Source organism: Diadema antillarum, unplaced genomic scaffold (genome assembly GCF_040938485.1).
Source record: "Diadema antillarum isolate AM-2024a unplaced genomic scaffold, OU_Dant_1.0 seq00000830_RagTag, whole genome shotgun sequence".
Classification (NCBI taxonomy): Eukaryota; Metazoa; Echinodermata; class Echinoidea; order Diadematoida; family Diadematidae; genus Diadema; species Diadema antillarum.
In genome coordinates this window covers 762,025-774,921 of record NW_027271706.1, presented here as the reverse complement: position 1 = coordinate 774,921, position 12,897 = coordinate 762,025, and the positions used below count along the sequence as shown (strand labels likewise).

Sequence of the window (12,897 nt, the reverse complement as noted above, 5' to 3'; positions counted from 1 at the left end):
CGACCCCCAACCCTAAACCTTTAACCTCTTAAAACATAGTCATCATTGTCGTCAGCATAAAAATGAAAATGAAGCACATGCGTACAAATCAAAACAAAAACTATCACTCAATGTGATTAATACCCCATCAAACACCGAGAAAGTAAACTCAGCTAACAATCAATTTGTATACTGTTACCATAACAACTCAATGTTCAACATGAACAAGGATGAAATTTGCACACCCACATATCATAGCAGTCACATATGCCGAATTTCAAATCAATTGCCCAAAATCTGAGAAAATTAAATGAAATCATATTATCATATGATTATCATTCAAAATATGGAGTTACCATGGAACACATTTCACAACAGTAACAATAAAAAAAAATAAATCTTTCACATCTAGGTAATATAATGGTCACACATATCAAATTCGAAACCAAATACTGAAAAAACTGAGAGAGTTAGCCAAACCAAAGTTTTTATATGATCCTCATCCAAAACATACTGATACCATGGCAACATTTTGTTCAACAATGACGAAAAAAATGAATAAATTTGCGCATGTGCGTATGTACTACAGCGGTCACATGTGCCAAATCTCAAACCAACACTAAAAAACGCTCAAAAGCTCAGTGAGCTAGCTAAATCCACAATACTCTTATACGAGTTCTTTGTTCAAAATATGCAGTTATCATGGCAACACACTATTCAACAATACCAAAAGAATAATTAAGTTTGCAAATTTTTGTACCGTAACAGTCATATGTACCATAATAACACATTGTTAAACAATGAAAAAAAAATCAATTACACAATGTGTGCAAAATGTGGGAAAGATAGGACGTGTATTTACCTAGCCTTTTGACAAGGCCTCGTGGCTGAAGATTGAGACTAACTCGCCACACCGAGCACTGCGAGAAACGGGTGAACGCGAGACCGAGTGGCGCAGCCACGAGGCCTTTTGAAACCTGGGGTTTTTTCCCTACCGCCTCCCGACGAAGGCGAATATGAATTATTCATATATTCATGAGTCAGATCACACTTGGTATGCTAATGAGGACGTGTCAACGCTGTGCTGACAATGCAGGCAGCTACGGATGAGCGAGCCGCCGACATGCATACTTATGCGTATTCATTAGATGCGACGGCGTGGTGAGCGATGCGGTCGCTGATTGGCCGCTACCCTACAGGGTAGCAGAATCGGCGAGAAACAAGGCTCAAGATAAGAAATTCATGTCAGGGTTCAAAAGGCCTCGCGGCTGCGCCGCTCGGTCTGGCGTTCACCCGTTCTCTCGCAGTTAGTCTCTTTTTTCAGCCACGAGGCCTTGCCAAAAGGCTAGTATTTACCAAGATACAGGATTAAACACTTTTGACCTTTGACCCTAATTTACCTACCCAAGACGGTGTCGGAGGAAGTAGTTGTTATTTCATGAAATGATGTTCGTGACATGAACGAAACATGTGCAAAATATAGGGTTGATAGCCATTGTTGTTGTTGATCTATTGCACAGAAAGTGGAAAAAAGAAAAAAAATTAAGAAAAAGTTAAGGTATTGTGTAGAAATTTGAAGGAGAAGCATTAAAAAAATCAGAAAAAGTTAGCAAGAGAGAATAAGACTAACTAAACAAAAAGAAGAAAAAAGTGTTAAAAAAAGCAAAAAGCAGGGGTGAGCCTCGAACCTTGGACCTTTAGATTAAAAGTCGGATGCGCTATCCACTGAGCTATTTCATCCCCCATAGGCTCTGTGTATTAAGCAAAATGACGCTACATCGAAGCCAAGTGCCAATTTTAACCAAGTTTTTCGATGTAATTCCGACGTCGTATGAAGAAATGGAGGGTTAATTGGCGATAGCCCGAAGTCTCAGCTACAACATATTAAAATCTGGGAGAAATTCACCGAAGGATAAGTGAGCTAGGGCTCGAAAAAGATAGTCATGTCAATTTTCATTTTCAGAAAAACTGCACTCCCATAGAGATAACACGTAAACTGGTCAAATTTGACAAGGTTACTTTCAATCCATTTTTACGAGGTGATGCCGTCATCCAATCAAAATTTTGATATACATTAATGAAATAACATCTAATAAGCTACAACATACTGAAATCTGGGTGAAAATCGGCAAAGGATAAGTGAGATACGCTCGAGTGAACTTGAAATTTGATGACGTCTTTTTGAAAATTTACTCTTTTTTATTTTATTAAGAAATTTGATATCTTTTAATCATTTTTCCAGCATCGTCAACCCATGAAATGACATGTACAACTCATCAGCTTTCAGAACATGTAAAGAAAATGGGGGGTCACCGTCCATCCTGACGAGTAGAATCGGATTTAAAATTGGCGTTTTTTTGGCATAGTTGCACTGTATATCGCCATTGACGCGCGCGCGGAATTTCAACTTTGACTGGCTCGTATGACGTCATATTGAGTCGGATTGACTTGAAACTTGATAGAATTATTCCTTGACATTTCAGACATCCGATCCGTGTGAAGAAACGGGAAATTTCTATTGCATATGAGCTGTGCGTGCGTATATGCGCGCGCGCGTACGCGTCCGTCCATTTTTTTCAATTCTTACAAAAATTCTCCAAATGATTTGAAACGTGCAAAAAAAAACTGAGCTCGATTGGAGCATGTCAACATTTCAACGTGCGCGTACGCGTATGTTTTAAGTGTAAAGATGAATTTTGAGAATATGAGTAGAAAGAGCCTGACTTGAACTATATGAGACGTAAATTTCATTGAGAAATTCCATTCCATTAATGAGATATGAATGAAAATGTGATTTCATATAATGACGTCATAGTGACGTCACGGTTGACTGATCACAATGATTTTATTAGATCTGTCGTCTTTGGGACACGATACATATATGGTGTAAGTTTGACATTGATAGTCGAAGGACTTTTTGAGTTAACCTCTGCACAACTTTTGAGGAGAAATAAGAAAAAGAAGAAAGAATCCGTACAGATACAGAAGGTGATCCGAGACGATACTCAGATCACCTAATTGTACAAAACTGATTAAGATAAATAAAACAGATAAACGGACTTCACTATGACCATATTAATGCAAGAAATTTGCAGTGATCAAAGAGAAAGAGCTAAAAAAAGGGGGTGAGAAAGAAAAAGGAAACAAGGAAAAGAGCAAATGAAAGCATTATTGTGTCCATATTATCAAATACACTCAAATCACTACATAATCATGAAGATGAATGTTGTTGGTGTGGGTAGCCCTCCTGTGAAAGGCATCACATAACATACATGTGTAATCTTACGCACAGAAAACTCTTGCTAAATTCAAAATATGTGTGAAGTGTGGTATCGGACTGTTTCTGGGTCTACACCAGGGCTCTGAGCGTTGGGTGCCGCTCGTAGTGTTGTGATCATGAATTTTCATGGGTGGTAGGAGATGATGCAATTTGGATGTTGGGCGTTGCAATGATTTGGCAAAAGTCGTGCATAGCTGCTGTCGGCGGTCGGCCAAAGATGACAGGTTGCACTTTAGCAACGATTCAGAATATCGGGTGTATGTGTTCCCAAGAATTTGCTCGATAACCTGGCGTTGCCGCTTTGTAAGAACACTAGACCACACTGGCACGGCGTACTCCAACCCTGGTCTCACAAAAGTGACGTATACCGTAACGAGGTCACAGACAGAGATACCGTGATGCTTCAGCGTGCGTAGAACATACAGACGGCTATTTGCTCGTTTCACCCACAGAAGTTCTGTGGTTTCACCATATACTCCACATGTGTATCCCACTTGAGATCGGCCTGCATGAAGACTGCTGGGAGTTTGACTGTCTTGCTATTGTAACGTAGGCCTCATGCTAAAGGCGCAGTGGCATTGTGACACACAGTGGTTGAATATTGAACGGTGCTGTGTTTTTGGAAGGCAGCTAAGAGACCTGTGCAAGAAAACTATTTTTTTCGGATTAATTCATAAAATCGGTTAGCCAAACATCAATTAGGAATAGAGCTGATTCAGTGGGCCGAATGCATAAAACAAGCAATTGCTTCAAGCAAAAGCACAAGCTCGTCTAGCAAAAGGTCTAGCTCAAGCAATTGCTTTAATCCATATGAATTATGTTTTGCTTGTGCTGATACCTTTTGCTTGTCCAGCACAAGCAATTGCTTGCGTTTTCAACAAAAGGGACATCACGCCTGTGCGAACACAAGAACAAAGGCGAGTGTGACAGCATGTATTTGAAACGGCATGTGTGTACGGAAACATTTCCTGGCATAGCAAAGGAGCTATGAAATGACACTCATAAATGCACACACAGACGCACACACACATTTATACACACAAACGTACTGGCTGATTCCCACCACTGCATATAGTAGCCCAGATCTGCCAAATCGCACGTGGAGAGAGGTCTCCTTGCTCTCCACCGAAGTCAGACGTCCTACCTGTTTTTCATCACATTTTGCGTGCTAACCACTGGACATTCCCGTTGTAACAAAAAAAGTTTCTTACACTACTTAGGAGTAATTTCTTGTAGATTTATACCACTCCTACACAAATTTGGTCTTTCTCTTAAAAATATGAAAATGATACTTAAAAGGGAACGTCCCAATTAAGCAAAAGCTCAAGCTCATTTTACAGAGCTTGGAAAAATCGTAACCACTCCTACACAAGTATGGTCTTTCTTTTAAAAATATGAAAATGATACTTAAAAGGGAACGTCCCAGCAAAAGCTCAAGCTCATTTTACAGAGCTTGGAAAATCGTAAGCAATTGCTATTAAGAACAAGCAAAAGGTATGTTTTATGCATACGTTTTTAAGCAAATGCTTGGTCTCTGAGCAATTGCTTGCGGGCAGCAAGCAATTGCTTGTGCTCGCTAGCAAAGCTTCTGCTCGCAAGCAATTGCTTGTTTTTATGCATACGGATTCAAGAAAAAGGCTAGCACAAGCAGTTGCTAGCGTTTATGCATCCGGCCCAGTAATGCTGAAATGCTCTTTTTAGGGCGTTTTTAGCTGAAAATTTACTGACTGGCATAATAAGTAGTGGATCAAACTATAAGTATCATTCATAGCAGACTAGTACAGTGGGCCGGCCATTGGGCCTACATTTATAATTCCAACGTTAGACTGAAAATTGAAAAAGATTACAAAGATACCATGGTTCTATAGGCCTACATACCTTTGCTTTTTGTTTTTCTGTTGAGATATGTGTTCCTTTGAAACCGGAACTTACGTTCTTGTTGAAGAGTCGGCCTCATCAGGCTCAGCTGTAGTTGACCATGAAGCTGCACCAGGGCGTACCGCAACACTCCACTACTACCGGCCTACTCGTACAAGATAGTTAATAGCAGAACCGGGCTTCGCGATGAAAAGACTTCGTTGTGTAGAACATGCGATTGTTGGTGCTTTAATTGATTGTTGTTATTGAAATTAGTTTTAACTCAAATCGACAAGGGAAACTCATTTCCTCTTCATGGTCACAGATTTATCAATACATTGTAAATTCATCTTTGAAGTGCTCCGAGCATACAAAAGTGCAAAGAATGTTTGGCCACACGCAGATACTTGGCATTCTTATGACGTCTCTGCATAAAATCAGATCCAAAGCCGTTTTCCGATTTTGGCGAGGAAGCGCTCTCTGAAACTGCTATGTTTGTAATGTTATTTCTTCATAATTACTTATGTATAGTGAAAGACGAATGTTTTATACTAGATCTGGAGAGTTTATCTTTCAAAAACTGAAACAGTTTGAAATTTCAAATAAATTTGCAAATACCTCTTTAAAAAAGAAAAAACTATACCTGATTTGATCCTAAAAGTGCAACCGTTCACTTCGACGAACAAGAACCACGAGCTGAATCAGCTAGTTTCAGAGAAACCGCCGGAAGAAAATTGACACCGCACTCCAAAAGAATTTCGCAGGCCTTCGATCGTACACCGAGCCCCCAAAATTGGGAAATGTAGCGAAATCTCCATAGAAAAGCTGAAAACATGGACATCTTAATGCCAATTTTGAAACTTTTCTTCTCAAAGAATAACACCAAATTTAGTATCATTCCTCGCAAAGCATTTTTTAGGTTTCAAATTCCGCCCGAAGGTTTGTAGAAAAAAACGTGACTTGGAGATTCGACAGGGTGTGCGGAGCAGATGCGCATAACTTTTTCGTAAGACCAGGCGTCCACTAGGGCGCGGACAAGACGCGGACAAGACCCGGAAAGCAAATTTGGTATTCCGCACTCCTTCGGCAACCTGTCCGCACGTTCCTGAACGTGTCCGCTCACTGTCCTAAACATGTTCGGGCGTTTCCGCACCTTTCGGGAGAGAGAAAATTTTCCGCGTCCAAATTTTGATCGACACCAAAATTTGGACGCGGAAATGAACTTCCTGTCACCTTTGGTAACTTGTCCTGACGATGTCCTGAGGACATCCCGCCTGTCCGGAACCCTTCCGCTCCTTCCGCACACGCTCCGGAAAGAATCCCGCGGTGTGGGGAAGCTTCGTGAATGAAAGCGGAAGACACCAGGAATGTTTTAGGACAGCGCGGAGCAGATGCGGATCTATATATGCAAGTGTCCGGAACCGATGCGGACATTTTGTGATCCAGACGCGAAAGTGCCCCTCTCACCTCCTAGTATGTTTATGTTGATTTGATCTTTTCAGAAATTATTTTTCATCTGAGTGACTTTCATTGTTGCCATTGCCTACTATGGTACATTTTCTTTTATGTTGTTTTCTTATTTTATTTGCGAACAAACTAGGTTGTCCCATGTGACAGCCCAGCTGAAAATTCACAAAAGTTGGTAAAAATACACTCAGAAAAAAGATGCATGTAAACACTTTTTCAAGTTTACATTTCTCATAGAATTTTTGGCTAAATTTTAATGTGTTATATAAAAATGAACAAGTTGTCATTCATGCGTAAATGCTCTTCTATTATACAATATATTAGAACAAAAGACAAATCTATCACAATAAAAAGCATGAATTCAATTGCAAAAATATACCTATGGTCTCATTACAATATAATATCTTTGAAGACCAAAATAACAATGAAAGCTGAAGAATAATGGAGGAAAATGAAGAGTTTTCTGTCAAATCAAAATTCAAGTGAAATGAGAGAAAAAGCAAATTTGACATGAATGATAGGGTTTGGCATTGATTTCTCAAATTAGGAAAACTTTAAATTATATGTTGAAACATTTATAGATTAAGCTGAAATTAAGCATGCTCTATTAACACATTCTGTCCATGATTAATGCCAACTTTAAAAGCAGTAGCTTCATCCCTTTAAAAGTTATCAGACTTGTGAAGAGTGTGCAAGAGTGTGCAAAAGAAATGCAAAGGGGCTTCTAAGACACAACCTGATCTCACTACTCTACAAAAAAAGAGCTGTAGAAAAACTGCTGAAAATGCACTTTCCCATTCATTTTATGATCCCAAACTTAAGAATAATGTAGAAGAAAGGGTAGTTCTTTCGGAAAATATGAAAAACGCAATATTGACTTAGTTGACCCTTTTCACCTTTTTTGAGTCCTCACGTAAAATGAAGGGGTGCGACTTTTTGTGGTGCACGGTCACCTTTATGGTTCTTGAATTTCTCTCATCTAAACTGAATGAATGAAAGAACTGTATTGTGTTCATTTAATCATATTTGTGCCCTTGCTCTCTATGCCATTTGAAGTTTGAGTTGTCAAAAGAAAATAATCGATTTCCCCTTTAGTTTCCCATTTTAATTTTGTTTGAGGTTATAAAGAGATAAAGAGAACAAAATCTTATTTTCACTATTTCTTTCATGTCTTTCATTGTCTTAAACTGGTCTTTTGTTGCCATTGTTATCTTTAGGGGCATTTGCAAATAAAAGGCAATACGTCAATTTTTGCAATGTTTACTTTTTTGCCTTGGAGGACACAAACGAATTTTTCCACCCATGCGTAAGGTTTTGTGTTATATTGACCTACTAGGTTAATAGCCAATTAAATTACCCTTGATAAAATGGTATGTATAAAACATTGATTTTCATCAAGATCTTCTATGAAAATTATGAACTCGAAAAAGTGTTTCATATCTTTCTTTCTTTCTTTTTTATTTTTGCTGAGTGTATATATTTAAGTACACTCTAAGCATCACAAATCATATCAGAAATATTTTTGACCTGAATGATTTTCGTAGTTGTTATTACCTAATAATTTTATTTTCTCTTTTTCTTTTAGTTGCAAAAAAAAGAGTGGATTGTCCAATTTCACAGCCCAGCTGAAGAGAAACAAAAATAAATAAAAGTAGGTCAAAAATGTTTCCCCAATTTTACACTTCATTGACAATAGTAAGCTCTCAGCATGAAAAAAAAAATAACTTCTCGGACTTGAATCATTGCAAACTGTTCTAAGTGATCAAAATAAGAGATAGTTAGAGATTCACAACTCATTAAAAATGACAGAAAGAAAAACAAATTTAAAGATAAGGATCATTGAGCATGCTCTGCAGAAGTATCAGACAAAACATGTACTTCACGATGGATAAAGCACATGAGGAAAATTCAAAGTCAGCGCCAAATTTATACTTTCCATTTTCCTGGTATTGTCCGTAGTTTGTCGGTATGTCTAACTTATGTTGTCCGGAAGGCATCCTGATTGTCCGCGTTCATTCCTGGTGTAATCCTAGATGTTTCCGCGCTGCCCGGCTACGATTAGCATATTCCGAGGTGTTTCGCGCTCTTCCGGATTCATTCCTAGGAATGTCCGCAGTCAGTCCGCGGACATTCCTAGGAATGTCCCAGGACAAGCCGATTCACACACTTATTCCGCGTCTGACGCGGACAGGATGCCGAAATGACAGAATTTGCTTCCGCAACCCTTCCTGGGCTCATCCGCGCCCGTGGACGTCCGCCCTTATATGTGTGATCCTGCTGTCGTGTCCGTACCACAAGCATAGGGTATCAGTTAGCCTATTGCTTGTGTGTTTGTGTGACTAATCGAGCTCCTCGTAATGTCACTGTAATGATGTTGTTCAAACATTGTTCAAACTCACCCAAAGTATATCTCAAAAAACTGTTGCTTCCATTGCTTAGTTTCCAAGTCCGTTAGAAGTTGTCATTTTGAAACTTTAATTCCAAATAACTTGATCGCTAATACAATCTCCACTACAGCCATTTTGGAGTGCTGTTGCCATGAAAACTTGAACGCATGACATTACGAACAACCTTTGATTTTAAGAACAACCCGAACCTTTCGTAAAGTTACACACGAATTGTTACACTTACGAACAACTCAAATCTGTATGAAACTGCTCAAGTTGTTTGTAACTTTACGCTCGACTTTACGAACGACTTTAGGAACAAATTCGGGAACTTACGAACAACTTTGTAAAACACCCCCAGGCGTCGAGCTAGTCGGCCCCTGTAAAAGAAAATAAAGGCACTAACGCTAAAGATTAGCATATTTGGCATGGTGGTGTTGTTGCTATTGTTCATAGTTTGCATTTTAGTTAATACCCCATACTACTCTCGTGGTATGTTCGTGAATATACTCACATGTCAACCACTTCTGCGATGTCATGTTGATGACGTATGCGATATACTCTCCACTTACGCGGTGCTCACTAAGCACATCATACCTGTAGTTTGTGTCAGGCATGTTGACGTAGTCATCCAGTGGTGTCGCGTAGGAACCAGCGACAAAACAAATCACCAGCAACGCTGCATAAAAACTGGAAGCCATCGCTACATCGGTGGCATGGAAGTGTGAAGGACCTAATGACGGAAGAATAGGGAAAAGGTAGTGAAAACTCTCCAATTAAGAGCTTCTGACGATTAAGATGGAGAGGCATGTGCACGTCTTCAACGTGTTCAGGAAAAGTAAACTACGTGTTCACTGATTAGACGACAATATCTCTGAAGTTTACGAAATTCACGACCACTCTAAGTGTAGGCCTACTGATAGTCATGCCATTATGATAAGAAGATGAAATTAGACTTTGACTTCCTAGGTAAGTCAGCTTGGAACCTGGACACGGTAACCATTGCCCGCCATCCTTCTTCTGTTTACCTTGTCACACATTTGGGAAGCAATAAAACACAGGTCGAGTGCGAGGGTAGCGCTCGGAGCTTCGATAACACGACCAAAGGGCAACTCGACCAAAGGGCAACTCGATTAAATCTTTAATCTTGTTGACAGTGTAACTTAATCTTCCTAGGTAAGTCAGCTTGGAACCTGGACACGGTAACCATTGCCCGCCATCCTTCTTCTGTTTACCTTGTCACACATTTGGGAAGCGATAAAACACAGGTCGAGTGCGAGGGTAGCGCTCGGAGCTTCGATAACACGACCAAAGGGCAACTCGATTAAATCATTAATCTCGACTACAAAAAAAAAAAATAACAATCACTATACATAGATATCTTATTGTCGTAAATCTCTTCACACTTTGATTTTCTACGTCTCCACCAGTGTTACCGGAGGCATTATGTTTAGTCCGTCCTTCCGTCCGTCCGTCCGTCCGTCCGAAATAAATTTTGTTGACAGCTTACGAATTTGCCAATATAATAATAATAATAATAGTGGCTACTTGTATAGCGCACAGGTCCACTTTTCAGTGCTCATGGCACTTCAAAAATGAAAAGATATCATATATTTACATGCATATATATATTCAAACATTTCAACAAATAAGAAAATGGTTAACAAAAACAAATATATACCAAATAAAGAATACAACATATACCAATTACAAATACAATATTAATCCAATATTAATGACATACAGCAATTACAGTCCTCAGTATGAAAGGAACAGATAAGTTTTAAGTTTGGATTTGAATGACTCTGTAGATGACAGTTCCCTTAACTGTAGAGGTATCTGATTCCACAATTTTGGTCCTATAACGGAAAAAGCACGATCACCATACCCATGTTTTACTCTGGGTGTTTGGAGTAAGAATGCATCTGATGATGAACGTAGCCTTCGTGCCGGAATGTATTTTTGAACAGAATTACTTACGTATATTGGGGAAAAAGAATGAACTGAATGATGTACTAATAACAGAATCTTGAAAATAATCCTTTTTTCTACAGGCAACCAATGTAAGGAACGGAGAACTGGTGACATGGAATCAAACTTATTAGTAAAAGTTAACAATCGGGTCGCAGAATTTTGCAACCGTTGAAGTTTTTTGACATCTTTTTTTTTGAAAGATTACACAACAATGAATTTGAAAAATCCAACCGAGAAGAAATCAAAGCATGAATAAATGAAAAGCATGAATCACTTTAGAATGTTGGTTGGCATCCATTCGTCTCGAGAAACGATGGCGTAGCACTAGCTAGGCAAGAAGTTTGCACTGCCTTGAGTGGCTGTAAAGCCCCACTCTTGAGTGGCAATCCTTAGAGCACTTGCAGCAGATGAAGTCTGTTGGGGCCAATACTAAGACTGCCCGTGCCTTTCTCTTAGCTCTCCTGTCGGTCTGCTGTACGTGCCTTACAGCTTCAGCTCTCTGAACGCCCTCCCTGACGGTGCCTCTCCATAGCGGACGATCTTCAGCTACACCTTCCCATGTGTTGGTGTTCATGTCCATCGTCTTCATGTCACGTTTGCACACATCTTTGAAGCGAAGATGCGGCCTTCTCATGGGACGAGAACCCTCGCTTAGCTCTCCGTACAGCATGTCCTTCGGGATGCGACCTGGTTCCATTCGACGCACATGACCCAACCACTTCAGGCGTCTCTGGCTGAGGAGTGAAAACATGCTGAGAATACCGGCACGCTGGAGGACCTCTGCATTTGTCACCCTATCCTGCCATTTTATGTGCAGGAGTCGTCTGAGGCAACGGAGGTGAAAGGTGTTGAGCCTCTTCTCCTGGCCAGCATATGTTGTCCAGGACTCAGAACCGTATAGCAGGGTGCTGAGGACGCAGGCTTGGTAAACGCAGAGCTTGGTGTTCTTGGTCAGCTGACTGTTGTTCCATACGCGCCTGTTCAGTTTGGCCATGACTTCAGTAGCTTTCCCTATCCTACTGCTTATCTCATTGTCAAGGGAGAGGAAACTGGAGATTGCTGAACCAAGGTAGGTGAAAGAGTCCACTTCTTCCAGATGTGTGACATTAATGGAGATGTCTGGAGGAGAGTCAGTGCCTTGGGTCAAGATCTTAGTCTTTTTCAGGCTGATGGTTAGTCCAAATTCGTTACAGGCATGGGACAGACAATCAACAAGCCTCTGCAATCCCGCTTCTGTGTGCGATACCAGAGTAGCATCGTCAGCGAACAGCATTTCTTGGATAAGAACCTCTCTAACTTTGGTTCTGGCATGCAGTCGGGCGATGTTGAATAGCTTCCCATCCGCTCTGGTACGGATGTAGATTCCCTCTGTGCAGTCAACAAAGGCGTACTGAAGGAGCATGGAGAAGAAGATTCCGAAAAGTGTCGGTGCGAGGACACAGCCTTGCTTCACACCGCTGTTCACAGGGAAGGCATCAGAAGTTCTCCCGTTGTAGCAGACTCTACTTTGCATGTTCTCGTGAAAGGAAATGATAATTTGGAGCAGTCTCGGGGGGGCATCCAATCTTCTGCAGGAGACTAAAGAGTCCACTTCGGCTGACCAGGTCAAAGGCTTTCGTCAGGTCTATGAAGGCAATGTACAGCGGCTTTTGCTGCTCACGGCACTTCTCCTGCAGCTGGCGTAGTGAGAAGATCATGTCTACTGTAGATCGGCCTGCCCTGAAGCCGCACTGTGACTCTGGATACACCCGGGAGGCAAGACTCTGTAGGCGTGCCAGAACTACACGTGCGAAGACTTTTCCCACAACACTTAGGAGAGAGATGCCTCTATAGTTGTTGCAGTCGCTGCGGTCTCCCCTGTTCTTGTAGACAGTGACGATACTGGCATCACGCATATCTTGGGGTACGTGGCCTTTTTCCCAGCAAAGACACAAGAGCTCATGGAGGTGTTGC

The 12,897-nt window shown here is 40.7% G+C and overlaps 1 protein-coding gene across 1 annotated transcript in view; it reads right to left on the bottom strand.

The window, feature by feature from the left end:
• Positions 1-9,671, bottom strand: part of LOC139740065 (autocrine proliferation repressor protein A-like) — a 157,239-nt gene extending 147,568 nt beyond the window's left edge. Inside the window, exon 1 of the mRNA XM_071650658.1 lies at positions 9,485-9,671. Coding sequence (XP_071506759.1) covers positions 9,485-9,671 — 187 coding nt within the window. The remainder of the gene's footprint in view (positions 1-9,484) is intronic.
• Between the last annotated feature and the right edge of the window lie 3,226 nt (positions 9,672-12,897).